Source organism: Antedon bifida, chromosome 5 (genome assembly GCF_963402885.1).
Source record: "Antedon bifida chromosome 5, ecAntBifi1.1, whole genome shotgun sequence".
NCBI lineage: Eukaryota > Metazoa > Echinodermata > Crinoidea > Comatulida > Antedonidae > Antedon > Antedon bifida.
In genome coordinates, this window is record NC_136230.1 from 27,586,286 (window position 1) to 27,608,054 (window position 21,769).

Consider the following 21,769-nt stretch of genomic DNA (forward strand, 5'->3'; position numbering starts at 1 on the left):
CTGTGTTGGTGTAATGTGGGCAGTCGCATATTTATAAGTTAAGTTACCATTAATTATTGAGTATATTTCACCATAATATAAGAAAAGATTTATAATTTTAAAAAAAAACATAAAGTTACAGCCTTAATTAATATATACAGTATTCAATATTTTGATTTCACCATAATTATAAGTAAGAGTAAATATATAATATTTAAAAAAAATAGGTATTATTAAATAGTTTAATATTATGGTAGGTGGGCCATATTATGAGCAGTGCTCGCTTTTGGATCCATTTAAAAGAAATATTATAAATATTTTATATTCCTTGAATCGAATTATTTAAATAAATTCAATTGAAAGAAATTAAGTATTATTTTTAATGATATATATAAGTATGGACTATTACATATTTGTGGAATTTTAAACATTAATTGATCTGGTAGTGTAGGCCTAATTATGTCTTCTCGGGGTGAAAATTATTACTAAAATACTTAGAATTGAAACGTTTGATGATGGATGCCAAGTGATTTACAAACATTTATAATAATCTTTAGTTAACTGGGCAAGTACAAGGCAGAACTTACATGTACTCATTGACGCTCCTGAGTGAAATTAGCATGCCTAGCTTGTTGGTAAAATGTATACTAGTTCATTGACTGATTTTGGAATTGTTGATAGACTCCAAGTGATTTTAAAATAATCTTGAGGTAACTAGGCAAGTACAGGGCAATGTAAAGAGAACTTATTCTGTACTCATTGACACGCTGGAGTGAAATTAGCAGACCCAAGCTTGTTGATAAAATGTATACTAGTTCATTGACTGATTTTGGAATTGTTGATAGACTCCAAGTTATTTAAAAATAATCTTGAGGTAACTGGGCAAGTACAAGGTAACTCAGTCCTCTCCTGAGTACAATAGTACTAATTCCTACCTTGACTTTTGTTGATTGTTATAACATTGTTTGTTTGTACTTGGGAGTGATATTGTGCTAAATAACGTCCCTTGAGATGTGTATTTTCATCAAAGAATTTGTATACCAACAATTTAAAATTTGTCAAACACCACACTGTGGATGTGTTAACGAAATTTTGAAACAAATTAGGACACTACACAGTTCCAAAAAAACTTTGTCCTCTGTACCTCCTTTAATCCAGATAGACAGGCAGAACTTAGAGATTTATAACTGCACACTGTGCATTGTTCCATTGAAAAACAAAAATATTCCAAAGAAATATTTTAAAGAAATACTAGGAAAATGACCTCAAAATTATCTGTAAAACTTTGTCTACACTATCAAACTAGTTTGACAAAAAAAAATTGTGATGTGCCTAAATATGGTAGTGATATGACATGTCCATATGGGAAAATCACATTTCTTTGTCACATAAAGTTTGATAGTGTAGGCAGAGCTTAAAAATAACCATATATTCCTAAAATAGACCAAGAAAATTACATTATTACAAACTATCAATTCTGATAGCTTGGAATGTCGTCAGAACAAAAACAATTTAATTTGAAATTGGTTGTAAATCCTCTTTGTTTTTCGATATATTAAATTGCTACGGCCTTTGTAATGGAGAGATCAAGTTTGATAAAAATCAGAATATAGAAATAATTGAATATTTAATTCAAAAACTTTTTACTCAACTTTTAGTCACCTTTGACTAAAAAAATTTCTTAGGGATATAATGACCTTTGACATTGAACTTTAATAATGTTTGAAACATATATTAAATATTAATTAGAGGAAATTAAATTATATGAAATTTCCATTATTAGAAATTAGTAAATGTTTTCAAAAATAGTTTCCAACGCAAAGAATTAAATTACAAAATACGGTATTAAAAACATGTTCAAGTATAATCCCACCCCCTTATTTAAACCATATATGGACGCAAGACTTGGTCGCTTTCATTTTTACTGAAATTCCTGTATAATCCAACCCCTAATTTTATACTTGGACCCACTGGTACATATTCTACATAATAGATAAATTAATGTAACAAGATGCTTCATTTAATTTATGCAAGAAACACACATGTTTTTGATCATCAATTAATATGTATTTAAGTAGTTAACACTATACAAGTGCCTCACAATAGGAAACCAGATTATTATCAACACTACACAAATACTGGCAACTCCATACTTGTTGAGTATGAAATCCTATCCCGCTGATAAATATAGAATAAACGAAGAGCATCATTAATGTCGTGTGCAAGGCGACCACATTCGGCAAGATAACCACGTAAGATCATATCCCTGTTGGTGTCCGTCGCTGTATAATTAGCCTACCGCGAACTCTATGGTGTCATTGTTAAAAGGATGCGCCAAGCAGATCAGGTTTATGAACTATGATTATAAAGAGATGCTTACTTGTTAAAAGAACTTTCTGCGTGTGAATTTTTTACCATAGTAAAGTTGTTTTTTTTAATCAAATTTTTATTGTAAAATTTCTTCTTTAGCAACATTCTTTGAAAAATATTAATTTATATAATTAAACTCATTTATCATTGAGTAAAGGTCATATCTTGTATTTTTCCCTTTACACACATTCTCTTACAAAACTATATTTCAATTTCATATGTTATCAAACCCTCATAAAATCACCGGTTTGTACTTGAATTTCTTTTGATGTTAGTTTTCATTATTATGTTGGCTAATAATGAATTTATTACTCGATTAATTAAGTCCTTTTACTAAAGCTCTGTCTACACACTATCAAACTTTATGTGATCAAAAAAATGTGATGTGCCCATGTGATGTCATATCACTACCATATTTAAGCATATCACTACCACATCACACAAACTAGTGTTTCATTTATATAAGATTTAAAAAAGCTTAGTTGCTATTTCCATTGGGTCTTTTCTGTATTATGTACTTGATCAATATGTACTATGTTATCTGGTAGGGTCAAATTTCCTTAACCAGAACCAGTCCCTCACCATATTGAATCTGCTTTTTATGCTAATGTAATTTAAGAAAAGAGGCCAGTCTGGTTAGTGAATTTGTTATGTCATGCATAAAACATTGTTCGTATGCAATGGAAGTATGGTAGCCGTTATTATATTGGAACACGCATCTACCACACATATCTACCACACATATTTACCGCACGTAATTAATCGGAGGCACATGTTGATAACGAGGCCACTAATTTTGGTTACTTTGGGTGTTTCTGCTGATTAATTCCAAAAGATTTTTTTTTTATAAAACAATAGGATGTATTTACGTAGAATAATAAAATTAAATGGTTTTACAGTATTGTGCTAAATACCGCATCGATTTGGTGTTACTCTATTTTGGGATGATATTAAACCAAATTTATTCCTGCATACCAGAAGTTCGGCCAAATCGGTGACACTTCAGTTTCTAACAAAAGCGTTAGTTAAGCTGTTTGCTGTTACAACGCTAATTATAATATGACATTACTTGCGATACGAAAGCATAACTCCATGGATCTGAACATGCCCTAAGATAACAATGTGTGTATGTTATGGAGGAACTGGCTCGTTTTCACCTGTGTCAGGTGTGTTTGTCTTGAGGATATCCGCATAACAGGTGAAAGTTACAATACATGTTAAAGGTGTTGTTTGAGGATGTTGTGAGTCAGCACCATTTACCTGTAAAAGTTTACCTGTGAGAATTTGCATACAGGTGTCAATTTAGATGTCAGCTAGTCACGTACACTTAATTAAGTTAGATAAAATTTCAAAATTGGAAATTCAATTTTCTCTTTCAATAATATGGATGATGGTAATACTAATTGGTTAGTAAATTATTTGATGTGCTTAGAGATGATTGTTGTGACATTTAAAACCACAACATAAATAGGAGGGAATAATTGAGTATAATTTCACTTTTTCATGTTTCTGTTCTGTTTTACACCATTTACAATTTTGTCCCATTTTTCTGATAAGATATTTTATTCAACATTGCTGAGAGTAGTATACCCCTTTCAGTTTCACATCACCTACTGTAGCTAAACTCTGTAATTTAAATAGACCAGGGCAGACACCAAGCAATACACCAGTGTCGACGCCCCGGTATGTGTAAAGACCAGAGTTTTTGGTTTAATGGTTTTTCTTTATTCTCTTATCCGTTCATGGACTTCTGTCTTGGTTTTTACATCATATCGGGCGTGTTTTATACATTTACCATCGTGTATCATGATCAGATCTCCAAAAGTAATCCAGAGATCATGCTAGGCTACCTGGGTAGGATTAGTCTTTCATTAGTCCAATGTTAGACTGGCTGGGTTGATTCTCCAGGTAGGAGTGATTGATGAATCATGGGCCACATGAGGTGATTGGCCTAAGGTTTTCACTTCTCAACTCCCTAAAGAAATAATAAATTAGCATTTTTAATGATATGTAATCAAATTATTTTAATTTTAGAATACTGATTTTAAAACTAAAAATCAGATATCAAATGATTTGATAATGTCACAAATTCTTGCAATATACAGAAAGTGCCATTTTAAATTTTAAAATCCTGGTAATGAAATTTCTTAGCACTACTACCGTATTAAGTTGATACCTGGACTTCGGACCCAACAAAGTGTCCCCTTAATAGAAATGTCCTGTAAATAAGGTTATGCCTAAATATAAAATTGGCCCTAAATAAAATAGAAATTTTTCTGAAGTGTTTAAATTTAGTGCATTCATATGAAAGGCCTCTTAATCTTAATAAGGGTGTTTATTACCCAATGAGCATTCTGAATATTTGATTAAAATACTTTGTTACTAATGTTAATAGTGGAACATATTTTATCTACTGTAACACAATTTCTGACTGATTTCTGATTACTGTACCTTTATTTAGAAACATTCCTAAAATGTTCTTTTAAGTTAATAAGTAAGTTAATAGCAGAAACCAAAATTTAGCCAATCCTTCGGCTTAGATTTCTTTCTTTGTACTGTTTTTAATTTGACATTTGATGGATAGAATTATTTCAGCTTCCTGGTATCCAGATATGTGATTTAAAACTTGTTATTCACATAAAATATGCAAGAGTTTGGTTTTAGTGGAAAATAGTTGAGTTTTTTCTAATTGATTTATCCCAAGGTGTTTGAGAAAGTTACACAGCCTTGGGGGTGGAGTTAATCATAGTGCCTAGCACGGCCTTGGTCCTCATTGGGCAAAACTTGCTGGTTGCCAGTGGTGATGATGCTGTGCTCATGCATAATTAGATCCAATCACTGAAAAGGAATCCATTTGATGAGGAGAACACATCATTTAGATTAATTCCATACAATGTGGATATACTTGCTAGGCTGATGGAAAATCTCCTAAACTGTTCAAAAACATCTGACGTTTACTAGTAAATAGATGTACCTTGGCTTCCATTTTGCTTTATATAATTGTGTCTATGGGTGTTCGTCTTGTCTTACTAACTTTTGGATAATAATGTATAGTAACTGTCTGTGATATATAATAAACAAACAGAATGTTTCTTTTACATGATATTCCACATAATGTGGAATTTGGAAAATGTGAAGCAGGTAAGATTTTTTCATAATTTTTGTTTTTGTAAAGCTAAATCATATATGTCCTATGTTAACTATTTTTGTGTTTTTTTGCAATATAAATTAGGCCTAGCAATAAATGTTTGTTGTGTATTATTATTGACATTCTCTTGTCATTATAATTTAGTTGTACTACTACTAGTAAGTCTGTTAAAATATTATATTTCTGATTATTAATTACTTTTTTTTTATTAAATATAATAAATATTATAAAGAAATGTTATTATTTTGTTATTTTAAACTATGTAACTGTAGTTATTTGTGATACTTCTACTATATAAACAAAGTTTATTTAGCCAAAGCAACTGAAAATATGTATAAATAATTTGATAAAGTTAGAAAAACATAATTTAAAAATAACCCAGACAGCACTCAATATGAAACCAGGGTGTAACTTGAAACCCAACACCTTAGCCTAGTCAACCCTCTAACATGTAAAACTTGGTAAATATCTTTTATTTGAGTCAGCTTTCGTTTGGTTTCCTACCATTTTTGGACTTCCTGCTCCGTACATTTATTGTGTATCTGGTAGATTTCCATCCACATATTTGTGAATTTCAACAAATGTTATATTCCTAATTTAAATTTTGTATGCATTAATAATTTGCGAATACATCATTATGTTTTGAGAATCCGGCAAGGGATACTTGATAATGGTCAAATAATGAGGTATCCTGATTTGTTGGGATCTGTCAAAAACTAAATACTTACATGTGTTTCTAAAGCCATAAGCAATGTGAAAAGCTATGCATATTTCTGGATTTAAAAACCTCACAACAAATATCTTTCGTAATTCAATTTACAGATACCAATGAACATAACTATTATTTAGTAATTTTACTATAATATTTATACAGGTATGGTATATGGTAAATTATTATTAATAAATAATTTTGTAACTTCCTATTATGAAATATCCAAGAAGGTTTCAGTTTTGAAATGGTTGGCAGTAGAATTCAGTGTGATTTTCTCCAAGTTTGCTTTACCATATTTAACGTTTTACCAAATTGTTCACTGTATATATAATTAATACTGAACTATAGGACTTTGCTTGTTGATTTTCCTGTTTTGAAAACGTTTCAGTTTTCGGACGCATGCGTTTAAATTTAGTAAAGTGATTCCCCGAGTGATTCACAGTGCTTGCTTTATTTAGGCAGTTAATTTGCTTGAGCCCGTAGATGTCCAACACTTGTGTAAGCATGCATCACAGCGGTAAAGCTCTGCACCTCTTGATAGAACTACGGAGGAGGAATAATGCTCAGTGTAAATTCCTTTCATCCTTGGGGTTAGGGATTTTACCTATGTTATGTCTAGATTGTGTGGGAGTGACAGTACTTACTTGAACCTTAATTTATATGTGACAAAATTATATTTAGCTGATTACGTACTCCACATGTGTGTAAATAGTTGGTGATTTTTCACTTCATGTTCAATGTAGCTGATTTCAAAACTCACAGAGTGACAAGCCTTCATAATAGGCTTGTATTTTATATATTGTTTTGCTGTAAGATATCGGGCACTAGCCAATTCTTCCATGGTATTGTGTTCATGCCATATGGGTGTCAAAATGTTTAGGTTAACCTAAAACTGCATTGATTCTTTTGCATTAAAGTTACTCAATTACTCACAGGGGTTGACAGACTTGTGTATATCCCAGGCATCAATATATACATTATACCATAGAGATAATATAATAATATCTCTATGATTATACAGATACCCACATATTGTAAAAACCACTAAACCATTACAAAGTACTATGTTATAAAATCATTTTTACTCCTATATTTTTATATTGACAGCATTATGATTACAATAAACTGTCAATTGAATAGCCTGCTCGATGAAGCATGGATCGTAATCGACGAGTTCGCCCATTAAGCGAATAAATAACTAGCAGAGGATTTGCCTTTTTTATGCTTCGCTAGTCAGGCCATATGTATATTATTCATTTTGTATCTCTAGTGTACAGTTCATTTTTATCCCTTCATTTGCTGTTAATAAAGCGGCCTCTCGTTAACTATATTCGTTCTGAATATCTTTATGTCTCACTTAAATGGTGTTCATATTACAGAATCGATGTTCCCAATTGATTTGACGTCGGTGGAACGTGATCACGATTTTTTGGATGAAGATTCAATACAAGCCCTTCTAAGGTAAGATTGTTTAACTGTTTTCTAATTAATGTTTTGTTTTTATTTAGTTTTTAAATAGTTTCAATCCATTTTGCTTTAGGAAACCTAGTTTCAGCTATTTGTTTCTTTTCTCAGTGTTAAATTAGTCAATCAATTTAACTTGTTCTATGTTCAAACATATTATGTGTTACATCGGTACTTCTTACATCCAGTGTAACTCTGACCCGTGTGTGAACATAGCTTTTGTTGTGTTATCTCCTTGTTTCATAAAAGCATGATACATGCATCACATGTGATACAAACACTGTATTACAAATTACAGTTGCTTTGATTTGGTGGTTACTTGAAGGTTCTAATGGGTTTGTATGTTTTTACAAAGTTTGGTTAAATTTATTATTTCCTTTACCATTATATTAATGGTAGATGACTGAATTATTATCGAATTCTAAAATAAATATTCAAATTCATAGCATTTCAACTGTAAGGTCTTTGTGAAACCAAAGCACTTAAGGCTGCCTGGGGGAACTTGTCGTTTTAGGATGATGTATGTACAATATATTCAACTAAATATACATCCTTCTCAAGTACCCATGACCAATCTTTAGCCTCCTGCCCTGTGGTATACATCTACCGCCGCATAGTAAATCATTAAGTTGTCTTTGGGTACATTTGAAATGACCCCTTTTTTGCCTTCGTAACCTGTTTGTATAAAGTTGAGAATCGGAGCGCTTGAGCTTAGCTGGTGCATGGTTGGTGTTCGCGATTGTATAAATCATTTCCATAGGAACTGAGTTTGTTTATGTTGTAATATGTTTATAACTCAGCTACTGTACATACTTTTGTACTATTACTATTACCATGGAGCATACTACTAAAGTGTAGAATCATTATAGAATAGCAATTCCTTTAGTCTAGTGTTGTTTTGGCGTCGTTCACACTGGTTCTTTTCACATTTTTTTTTCTGATATGGTATTGGTGTATTATTGATTTATATTTATAAAAACAACTTCAATATCTCAAAACACAATTACACCAAATATTTTTTTTATACCAAAATTATTAAAAACTTTTTTACACAGCTTAATTTCAATGGATATATAATTGATATAGATTACATTCAGTTTTGTGGTGAACACAGACATCGTAAATTGTCTAAATTTTGCAATCAGTTCATCGATTTTCACGTCGTCTATTCTTTCACATGGTTGGTTCCATTTGCACTATTCATTGATTTTAACAATAAAGATACTTAGTTGCTTCCCACACATTAAATTTCCGGCCCTGTAAAGCCCCACGTACTGTAGGCATATGAATGAAAACAAATGATTTCATTAACGTCATCTATATGTTGTTAATCCGCCCAAGCAACTCAGTCTTGTGTTTACAACATTTTAAATAATTACACAATTTTGTTATTTTTTGTTGTGTTTTCAACAAAATGCTTAGTGTAAAAATTTAGGATTTATTCAAGAAAGTAATATACTATAAGTTGACGCAATTTCTTTTATCCTATACATATATTTATACATTATATCAAATTTTAAGCAAATCAGTTAATAGTATTTTGTTTTTGAGATACTGTACAATTTTAAACAGTGGGGAAAAGATAGGCCTAAGTGTGCATCCAGAGTTTTAGCTCATAAAGAACAGAAACAAATATATTCAAATTTTATGACTGAAAAACTATGAATTTCCATTTGTGCGTTCCTTTCCTTCCCATGCCCATGCTTTTAAAATCTATCAAATGCAATATTTTTTAGGAAGATTAAATATAGGTGAAGCAAGAACATATATAAGTTATTTTTAGCACTCTTTAACTTTCACTTTAAAAACCCTTTTAGTGTTATATGATAGTACAATAGTATGTTGATCCAAATAATTAAGAATCTGCTGATTATAAGTAAAGCTACTTAACTTTTAAAGTGTTTGTTTAAGTTATAAAATCAGACCACCTAACTCAATACAATGAATAAACTAACGGTAAAGGCAGTTGTTTGATTTTTGAACAAACTTTCTATTGTAAAAAAACTTTTCAATTGTTTGATACACAACAAAAAGCGTATGAATAAGCCACCTAAACTAATCTTGCTTGGGATCTCGTTCGAACGATATTTTAAGGTAGCACCAATTGCGGCTTAGTTTGGTTCATTTTGGGTTGAGCTTCCTATTGAATATAATATATAACCATGACAGACACAATTTTAACAGATTATGCCAAGGTTTAAGTCATATTGTCATATAAAGAGAAAAATATTACAAACAAGATTATATAACAATTAAAATAGTTATTAAAAGTATTTTGATGTTTAATGATTCAACATAATGTACGTCATGGCGATTAGATGACTTTATTACTGTTTAGTTTTTTTTTTTTAACCACAAAAGGGAATTTAACGATAACATCCGAGGTCCTCTAGGCTGTTGAAGTTTACTAGGAAAAAAGAATAAGGATTGGCCATTCAGTTTTGTTAAATTATATATTTTGCCTAATTATATATTTTGCCTTGATTGTTTCACAGAAAAGTATCTCCTTAATATGAGTGTCCTCTCAATAAGTCACCTGTAGGGGTGTTCCCTGATCCCCTAAATAGGAGTGTCCCCTGATAGTAGTGGGGGGTTCTAATGTTAGTGTTATAATATTTAAGTTGTATGACAATATTTTGCTAATTTTAGTTAATTAGATCCAAAGATTCAATCATATTTTTTTTTTTTTAATACCAGATTATTATACATTTCTTCAATTTTTGGAAGCCAAAAGATTTTTTTTTTTAAAATAAGTTTTTACTCATAATACAGAGCATTATTTAAAAAGATACATTAACAAGGTTTTACCCATATAAAGCATTATTTAAAAGATACATTAACATATGATGGTAGTAGGAACACAATAGACTGGTAATTGTTTATTACTTTGAAACAATAGATCCATGACTAATTGCAGGCAAAACTCTTTGATCTTTTGTTTACTTTATTCATTTAATAACAACTCAACCAGAGATAAAAGAGATTGTGGTAAACTTCAAAGAAACTTGCTTAATTGTTTATGCCTTATGGGTTAGCCTTAATTTCTACCCATTTCCTTGTGCCTGGGTTCTGTGGTCAGAGGAAGAACATGGACTATATATTTTCTTCTCCTAAATTTTAATTTTTGAAATCCTAATGAGGAACTTTTGTGAAATGGATCTTGTAATTTATAATATTAGTGAAGAAGGAAACATATTGTTTAACAGGTAATATGTTGTTTCATTTTTTTCTGCTGCAGTCAATTTATTTGGTTTCAATCTTTTGGTCAGTGTCCTACAAGGCTACATTTTATTTTTAGAGGAAATACATAATTCATACATATTTTTAATGTCATTTCATTAATGTAGGTGTTACTTTGTCATATTGCAGATGTTTGTGATATTTTAAAAATAAATTTATTAAAAAAATATTGATATTTATTATTAGGAATTACAAAATTGTGTTTTATAGTGGCCGACCAAACACCCCCCAACATCATTCCTTAGGTTTTACTGTCTGACCCAGATCTTTGAATCTTGCCAATTAATGCTCCTGGGTGTTGTAAATACAATATTATGTGAAGATTCAAGTGTGGGATGATTACCCATATGTGTATCATGATTCCCATTGATGATGTCATAGGGGGTATTAACATAGAGGCCGTCAACCTCTCCACACCTAACTTATAGATTTTCACCAGATGTAGACTAATATTTTATTTTGGTTTTAGCTAATACTATAGTATAGGATTAGTCATGTAATGTTATTCTAGGATTTGTGGTTTTAACAAAAGCTAAAAACAAACTTTCTTTCAGTTGGTATTTGTAATTTGTTTTGTTTATTTTTGTGATTGACTTATTTGCTAGAGTATCCCCAGAGAATACGCTTTCAAACCTCATGACTGGTTTCTGTGTACACTTCCGATTTGGAGGGTGGTGAGTTGTTGCGCAGAAAAATCATTCGATCAATGTTTTTATTCTGCGTCACATCATCCGATTTTGAACGAAAGGTGGTACGTACATTAGTGTTGATGAACTTACTTCAGTAAGACATTTTTATTTTGTGTATTACTTTGTTGACAAGAACTGAACTTAGAAGGTTGCAGGGAAATTATACTCGGCCCACAATATGTTTTATTTTGTACAGTATAGTACGTATGGACGTGTCAGGAGGTACTGTAAACATTTATTTTGTGATTTAACCATATTTCATACAAATAATTAAAAATTCAAAGTATAGTTGTACTGTATAACAAGTTTATCAGTAGGGTAGTTATAAATATAATAGGCAAGATTTTAAATTACTGGACTAGGCAGTAAAAGAATTTTTAAATAAGGTGGAGACTAATTATACTGGTGTAGGTGACTCCGCCCAGCACAGCTACATACAGTATATGAAGGTAGAACAATATTTTTAAGTTTTTAAGTTTTCTATAGCTATTTTTACTAATAGTAATAATATGCATGCAAGTATTCAAAAAGTTCTTACTCATTTATAAAAAATAACAGATATGGAATTGTTGTAAATAGACACAATCAACCTTCAAAATGGCACAAATAGAATAAATATTACACTTTTTAAGTTTTCTGTTGATACTACTAATCAACCTTCAAATTGAAGTAAAATATATAAATAACCTGGCAATTAGTACTTTTCACATGAAAGAAGCTACTTGCGTGAGACTTCATTAAAATCATTGTGCAGATTTTGCCGCGGCTTCAATCAAGTGCCCATTCATGCAGATTGTCTTCTAGTATTTAAACAAAATTACGAGAATCCTATTACTACTGTTAAGCAAGAGATTGATGGGCACACTCTCTACATAACATTTAAAGCATTTTAACTTCGGCTTTTATGGGTAGAGAGAAAGCTTAATTTATATGGCACTGCTGTTGTGTTTGAAGCCTTATTAATTATTCTGAATAAAGTCAGGCGCATGATTTTAAAGTTTTTTTGCGTCTGGCTGAGTCAGCGTGTTCTTTCTGTTGAGCATATGGATAAATAATATCATTGTAATCAGGTGGCACAGTTAGTTCGCAATACGGTGAGTGTTTATCAGTACATATAAATTTCTTTGCTTTTCAACAATTGTTTTAACTTGTGTTTCTTCACAAATGTTCCAATATTCAGAAGATTATTAAGAAACAACTCCATTGAAAATGACCTATTTTACTGCAGATTGTATTGTTATACCCCATAGAAATCTATTATTAGTATCTATCTACTTTTACCCCTCTCTAACAAAAGGACAGGAAGAGTATTTTAATGGTTGCTTACATTAGATAAACAGTTTTTATTGGATGAGTTTGTTTGAGTTGACAGTAACTATTTGTGGTAGGTAAGAAGTCAAGTTTATGAACACTATAGCTTTGTGGAATTGTATAAACTTTGGTGAATTTATACTACAGTGAGCTTATCACTCTTGGTCTGATTGCTGAAAAGTTTTGAATTTTGAATAGTAATTTGGACCATTACAGAAAATTCTAGTTTTTTTTTTGGACAGTGTTCATGGGGGTCAGGTAAGAGTTTTGTTTTGAATTATTTATTTATACTGGGTGACCTCTTCAGTCAAAGACTGGTCTCCCAGAAGGCCCAGTTATGAACAGTGGCTGTGATGTACTAATACACCCGGGTGACCCCCTACTTGTCTCGAAAGATTCTAGAATAAGTCCTACTGCTACCTCCAAATAGTACTTTTTCTATATTCAACCCATACTTCTTGAAGTCACTGTGTGTATTTACCAAGTGAATTCCTTTAACCCTGTCTCTTTATGTTTATTTCAGTTCATCAACTTTGCATGTCTTTTTTTGTGTTTAAATTTAAATAGTTTATCCCATTATTAAATTCCTTCATGATTTAAACACCACAGCTGACCTGGTAATTAAAACCCTGGATACATGCTTTTATCAGATGTTAAACATTTCTATTGTATATTTAAAACACTTTCTAAACATTATCAAGTGTTTGCATGGCATTATAAGTGGTTCATTTTTAGCTATCTTGCCTGTTGGTATGTGTAGTAGGTTTGTAATGTCTTTGTCAAAGTCAAGGATGGGTTATATCATCTTCTATCTTGTCTGTACTTGTCAGTTTCCTCACAAACAAAAGGCTTTGGTTCGAATCTGTAATGAAGCCTAATGTTTATCTGTATTATAAACAGTAATCAATCTTTATAGTACTGACTTGGCTAAGCCCACATTCAGTATACTCATGGAGGTTCCTTCATGAGTATACACAGTACCAGAAGAAGCCCAGCTTATAAACCTTAAATAATAAACAAAACCAATTAAAATTGTGTCTTTCAGGCGACTGCAAATCTTAAACAAGTGTGTTACCATGAAGATTGATAGTTCTCCGAGGCGTTTAACGGTGAGTTCATAATTTTATTTGTTGAAATGTATGTTGTTTTAGTTCAGGTCACCTTGTTCGCCTGGTATCATTTCTTTATACCCAGAATAATTTCAACTAGCTTTTTTTTGTGCACAGTAACCCAATGAAACCTTTTAAACTATTACGTGAGCGCTATTACGTTTTAAACACCCATTCTTAAGGTAAAAAACATTCATTTTTTCATTCATAATCATATTAGCTACTGTAGATTTTGAAGTCGAGACAACTTTATTACAACAGCCCATATGAAAACAAAAATACCCTTTGAAATAGACAAATGTATTACTGTATACCACGTCATGTTTCCATAAGTGGCCTATTAAATTCAAATCATGTAGTCTCCAAGTACACAACGACCTCTTAGAACTGGGTTGCGCGGCAACACAAAGCCCCACTTGTGCCCCATATTAATTGGCCCCAAACATTTTTACAGTCCTGTTAAAATGTTTCTTGCAGGCTATATGTTTTTTAACACGTAATCCACAAACAGCTGTCGACTAGAGACTGTATTTAAAGTGCTTCACATCATAAAACAATATTTCTTCTGTGGTTCATTTTAATATGATTTAGTAAAATTTAATATTTATGTTCTTCAATTGATACAGTAAATTACCAAGATGAAGAATAACAATACATTTACTATTTTTTCCCAATTATACATTTCTTATATAATACTAAGTACTCTATTTACTATTGTATAGCTGGATACAGCAGGAAGCAGGCCTATGTCTTTCTACAGCTGTTCTTTAAACAAAGTTAATGTGAAACTGCTATTAAAACAATTTTAGCGCAAGTACATTATATCAAAGTTTTGTGTACTGAACAAGAATCTATGCTGTTTGTGTATTTCTTAAAATAAATGAAACATATTGTTATGTTTAACAAGTTCTGTATCTAAGGATATAATTGTGCTGGGTGGGAATACACTTAAGCTCTGTCTACAGTACACTATCAAACTGTAGTTTGACAAAAAAAAAAGTGGGATGGTGATATGGTTGTGATATGACATCATCATGTCAATATATGGACACATTTTTTGTCACACAAAGTTTGATGGTGTAGACAGAGCTTTAGGGTTGGTTGGTTGTAACTTCAATGCAGCGCCACCCAAGAAACTATTTTGTTGGCAGCGACCTGGATTCCTAGACTTCTAGCCACATCTACTCCCTTTATATCTACAACAGTAAACATGCCAACTGCTTAGTAGAAATCAGAGTAATTGAGCGTATCAACCTTGAACAAATTGATTTCAGAAGGAAAATTTTATAGCTAAAATATATGCATGTTTAATATTTTAACTTAAGATATTTTACACTGTTTTTGAGTAAACAAGGTTGTATCTTAAAGGACAACGGATGTTGTTAGAAGTTGGTTGACATAATCGTCAAGGACTTTGTAGGAGTAATTATTGGCCTGGTTTATTGAAGAGGAAAAGATCATATGCGAAGATTCTATTAAAATTATTAAATTAATTATAAACAAAATTAAACTAAATTTTTTTACGTAACCTCCAAACTTTAAAATTAATTTGATTGAATATATTTCAAAAGATAAATCATTTTTATGTAATTTGAAACCGTATTGGTTATAAATATGAATAATTTGATGTAAACAGATGGTGTTAATGTATGGAGGCCATATTGCCATCACTTCCTGCACTTGATTTCATTGTCATTGGTTTTATTATGTGACTGTGAAATTACATAAATGTACCATACTTGAGCAGTGCATTGTGTGTGAGGGGTTTAGTTGATTTCTTGTTTCATAATGTGAGTTTTGATGGTTATCGATGCATTATTATGTAAGAGGATGTGTAAATACACCTACCACCAAATCATAGAGAAATTAGTGAATATCTCTATGACCAAATCAAGACGTACTGTAGGTGGGGGGATCAATTGATTGAACAAACTTCTCTTTTCGATGAAGAGCCCTTTTTAAACTAGAGATAGCAGAAGTGATGGTAAATAGCTAATTGCAATTTTTATCCCTTTTATAGAAAGCAGGACCACTTTATAAAAATCATGGCTATAGGCTTATTCTTGTGGGTGTTGGCAAACTTACTAAAATATTGTTTTTCTTTACCTTAATTTTTTTCTTTTTTTAAATAGGGTGACGATTCTGATGAGGAGGACCAGTGTGCAATTAGTGACAAGTGGCATTTTCAGAGGAGCAGTCGGCGTTGGTCTCGCAAATTGGCGGAGGATGCCGTATTTGTTTCACCAAGAGATTCTTGTAGTTATCAGTCACAAGAGGGCTCACCAAACACAAGCACGAACATTGAAAGCAGTAGTCGCGAAAGTATGACCAGCGACAGTGAACATACTGGCGGTTACTCAAGCGCAAGTAGCCACGAAAGTCCGGCAATTTCGCATAAATCGTTTTCTCCAACATTCGCACAAGATTCACCATTATTTCCTCAATTTCCAATTAGTCCCACATCCCCGAAAAGTCTTTCACCGCCGTTTTCACCTGTTAATGGCGCACCTCGAAATGCTGTTATTGAGATAAAACCATCAAATAAGAAAATAGTGGTTATTAACAATAATTCTCAAAAACAGGAGGACAAAATGACAAGTGCAAAAAGTTTTCTGAAACGATTAGATAGTTTTAAATCAAAGCGTGGTGGAAGTTTGCGGAAAAAACATCACAGTGGTACGTTGAAAATCAGTGCACCAGTAAGTCCAGTTGATTCTCAGGATTTTCAATCGCGAATTGAAATTTATAAATGCATAGACGTTGAAGCAGCACAAAAAGCGCATTTGAAATCTACCGCAACTGTAAGACGATCTAATAGTACTCTTGAAAGTCGAGATCGTTCAAAGAGATTTGGTAGAGTGTTCTCGGAGCCCAGCTCACCCATTCTAAATCGTAAACTGGACGCTTTGAAAAAAGATTCTGAAAATAATTTAAATGAAAATATGGTTGATAGTGAAGAAACGTTAACAGGAGATAAAGAACCTACGGACAATGCGACAAATTGTAATGAAAAAAGTCAAACTCTAAAGCATGAACCAATAAGAAAATCAAGTTCGTCGCAGTCTGAGGATGAACTTGATGATTCGTTGTTTTGCCATCGTCGTAGAACGGGTAGTTTTTACGATAACGTACCAGGAGATGGCAACACTAGTTTAGATGCTTACTCGGATATTTACGAGGAATGTTTTGAAAACGATCTTAAATCCGAAATTTATAAGCTACAGCATCTTGGCGGACGAAGAGTCCGTTGCGCAAGCACGCCAGCATATTTAGATGATGATTGGTCAGAACCGTATGTAATGGAATCGGACGATGATATCTTTACAGAGAAGCAACGTATTTTGGAAGATATTAAACAATTGTCTGTTAGTAATAAGGACGATCTTGAAGAGCACCCTCAACGAGACCGTAGTTGTAGCCTACCGGTCCATAGCACTCCGTTTAAATTAGGAGACGCACAATTTCATAATGGAAATGTTATGGATCCGTACGATGAAGTTGAAATGTTATTAAATGGGATCAATAAGAGCATTAATGAAATGCAGGAAACTTTTGGAGTTAGTAAGTATAAAAGTATTAGATTTTTATCATGATTAAAATATCATTTATAAATAGCAAAAAAAAATCATTTTTAGAAATTTACTATCTTATACAGTATTTGAAAAATCTTTCTGAATGTTTTAGTGTGCAACTAATAATACACTATACAATAAAAACTACTGTTATTTACATAGTTGTGTCAAAGGTCATCTTTTGAATATGAAAGTGATATTAATACAGTACTTAAATTCTATATCTATAAATGGTTTTTATTACTTTAGGTGATAGTAGTATGTCTTCAGTGTCATCGCAACTGTCTTTGTCGCACGAGTCAGAAGTTTCACCATTCCATTCTCCGGCTGTCTCCCCATTGCCGTCCCCTCTGCCCTCTCCCTCGGCTTCCCCATTCCCCTCACCACTTCTGACGCCGAGTGTAGACCTCATGGAGAAATCCACTGATGGGGATACTGGTATAGAAGGAGTTTCATCCTGCAGTGGAATGGATACCAATGGTTCCTTAGACGAGCTAAGAGAAGACGAACAAGGTGCAGAGTTCCGTGAACGCCGTGATTCAGGCGTTGGGAGCTCTTTGACCAGGCACGCAAGGTAAAAACACATTTTTAAAATCTAGTTTTATTTCAGATCTTTATCATCCTTTAAACATGTGTTTACAAAGATGCACAGAAATAGAAACTTGGTACTCCATCCAATACTTTAAATATTTATACTATAAAGCCATACAAGTATATAATCAAATACTGTATATTAAACTATGGTTTTGATAATTTTGTAGCAATTGTATGATATATTTTATTTCCTGTAATGGATACGAAATATAAGACTGTCCTTCACAACATGAGGTAGTTAACTTCTGGTAAATATATTTCTAGTCCTTGTTGTATTAGGAATAGGATATGTGCTAGGCAGAGACATCCACTGTCAATGTCTTCCACCCAGCCTAGTGCTTGTTTTAAGGCCTTATGCCAAGCCTAATTTCACCGCACCTATCTGAAAGACATCTGTATACAAAGTACCCTTTTTTTACATCCACCCCTACTGCTTTGTGATCTTGTTTATAAGATACCTCAAATGGTAAGATTTCACAAGTGATGTTTTTAATGATTTTGATTTGATTTACAATATTGTGTTGCAAATAAAGGAACATATGGCTATACAGTAGTAACTGTATTGTAGTTAGCTTTAAGAAATGTTTATATTATATTAATTCATCTTAGATGCCATTCATAATTAAAAGTGAAACCTATACTTTACATTTCCCAGCTGTTGCTACAATGCATTACATAGGCTTTCCAGGAATGTGTAGTTTGGCCACAGCTTCCTGGTAGCACCAATACCCAGTTGTATTTCCCCAACACCACAATGACCGGGTCAACTGACCTGGTTCTGTTTACTAGGTCATGTTGACCTGGGCTGGTTGCTGTGGGCTTGTAACTAGAATCTGTCAAGCACTGTGGGCAAGCGTTTACTATCCAACAGAGTCGACATGGAGGCTTAGGTGATAAAGGTCAAATTAAACCAACATGGATGCTGATTCGGAGGTCAATATTCATGTTTGAGAGTTCAAATTTTTTCCCAAGTTCAGCTTAATTTTATCTAGCACCCACCCTACTTAATATCTTGCCACCCACAATTACATCTTTAGTAAATGTACCTACCATATTATGCTTTCTTGTGGATACAAGTTTTTTATGAATAAAGGAATCTGGAATATTCTTAGTTTTCAGGAAAAGAATATTGGATATACCAGTATCCAAGCTGTTTTAGATAAGAATCTAACAACTAAATTTCATGAAATGAAAAAAGGATCTTGGATATTTCTGAGTTTTATGGAAAATGATCTTGGAGATTTTTTTTTAGGAAAGGAATCTTGGTTATATTCAATATTTCTGGAAAAATACTTGAATAAATATCTTTTGAGATTTTTGAATTAAAATTAAATTACAGGAAACAATATGTCTTTGAATTTGAATCTGGATCGTTGTTACTGTTATATTACAGTATCGTTCAATTTGAAAAGTTTGTTGCTCCCTACATTATTTCTCATGATGTCATTGTACACTTCAGTGAACTCCATTCTAGATAGAAGTTTAACGGTGTTTTTTGACACTGAAGGTTTTTCGTGACGTCATACTCTGAAACCCTATCCAATAAACTGGACTTTAAGAATTACTTAAGCAGTACAGTGATGGTTTGGATACAGAACTGTGGTTTCTTTGTTTATCATTAGTTTGTGGTCATGTAATAAGATACAATAGGCTAGGTCTTGTTTGTATCTCCATAGTGCATTTTCAAACTTGCATCAAAATATTAACGAATAGGATATTTAATAACCTTAGACGGGTTCAGACATACGTTGTTGTGTTTATGCAAGCAGAGTCCCCTAAAGCTATTCAATTTTATTGATTATCCTCATCGAAAGAACCACATCCGTATTTTTCTTCAATAAATGACCAGTTTATTGACTTTAAGGTTATTGGTCAACCCCATAATGGTTGCTAAATTCATATTCCCGGCCTTTCCTAGCTTACCTAGGCGTCATTCCTCAATCCATCACATCACTTTTCAAAATCTTAAATATCCATTAAATAGTAATAGGTCTACACTACTTTTTACTTTTGTCAATCATACTAACATAGTTGTTTTAATTGTATTATACTGTACCATTATGTAACCTTACAGAATCATTTTACTTTGATGATGTAATTTGTTTTTTCTTTAATTTTAATTGAACAGTGCTAAACGAACTCGTATCCGATGGCACAGTTTCCAGAAATCTCATCGTCCAAGTCTGAATTCAAGGTAAGCAGCACAGCTTCATTACTTCATTTCATTTCAATACTGTATCCAATTTTATCAACAAAGTCCACTTCATTGCATATTAACTGCAGTTGATGACTAATTTTGAGTTGGATACAGAAAATATTATGTGAAAATAAACCCAAACTATTAAACAGATTGACCAATCGCAGACTGGCATATTCTACAATGCAACAAATTTGCTAGTTCTTCATCAATCACGAACTCGTATCTAGTCTCATAATTAACATTTATGCAACTAATAAAACTGGTTTTCATCTATCTATCATGAACTGGAATATAATTGACCAATTGACATAATTCCACAACAGACATGCTTACTTCACTCTGCAACTACTGTAGTACCGTAATTTCTACCAAGAAAATTGATGCAATCCCACAATGCAGCAGATATGCTTTCTTTATTCTGCAACTGGTACCTTAATTTCTACCAAGAAAATTGATGCAATCCCACAATGCAGCAGATATGCTTTCTTTATTCTGCAACTGGTACCTTAATTTCTACCAAGAAAATTGATGAAATCAACAGATATGCCTGTTCTTCATCAATTACATCAATTAAATCAATCCAGATATTTTTTTTCTACTTCCAAACTGAAGTCTTTCTGTTAATCAAATCACATGGAGACCAGATTGATAAAATCCTACAATTGCTGTTCTTCATCAACCTCAAATCTTAATTTCTAGCCCAAACCAAACATTTTCTACTAATCAAATTGAAAAAGCTTGATTGATATCAACCAATCCTCATACATAATCTTTAACTTACTTGTGGTGGTTGTTGCTGATTTTCGATAGATATCTTTCGTTACTTTTAATTAATGTTGGCAGTTAGGATGCGTTCTGATTGTGAATACAGGAACTAAATTTGCCCGTGGTCTAATCTTGAACGAAATTACCAGTTTGTGTGTTTATCTTGATTTGTAAACCATGTATCAAGTTTGTCAATTTCCAATATATACGTCTTTCCTTCTCCCTTTATTTAATAAATACCACTTCAAAATTTCATCATTTCGTTTTCCCTTCCTTTCCCATTTAAATTGAATAACTCTATTATGAAAAATAATGTCACTATACAGATAAGATGCACAATTTCTCCATTTTAAATAATACATGAAAAAATGTTGATTAGAAACAAAATATGGTACATTTTCTCGTTGAAATTATAACTGACTTTGCATTGAATAGCTGTTTAAATTTTTGTGGCAAACGAATATAGCCGTTGGTTTCGACAATTAGGTGTTTAAATTGTTTATGTTAACGTGCATATTTTGTTACAATTCATAAACTTGCAGCCAACACACAACTAAAATCGGCAGGTTTTTATTTGCTCAGCTCGGGATTTTGTTTCTGACGTGAATATTCTATT

The 21,769-nt window shown here is 32.2% G+C and overlaps 1 protein-coding gene across 2 annotated transcripts in view; it reads left to right on the forward strand.

Moving 5' to 3' along the window:
• Nucleotides 1-21,769, forward strand: part of LOC144842129 (rho GTPase-activating protein 7-like) — a 125,651-nt gene that overhangs the window by 80,231 nt on the left and 23,651 nt on the right. For both annotated transcript variants that reach the window (XM_078698506.1, XM_078698507.1), the window contains 5 exons: nt 7,589-7,670; nt 13,959-14,022; nt 16,155-17,583; nt 17,844-18,168; nt 20,317-20,382. In XM_078698506.1, coding sequence (XP_078554632.1) covers nt 7,589-7,670; nt 13,959-14,022; nt 16,155-17,583; nt 17,844-18,168; nt 20,317-20,382 — 1,966 coding nt within the window. The remainder of the gene's footprint in view (nt 1-7,588; nt 7,671-13,958; nt 14,023-16,154; nt 17,584-17,843; nt 18,169-20,316; nt 20,383-21,769) is intronic.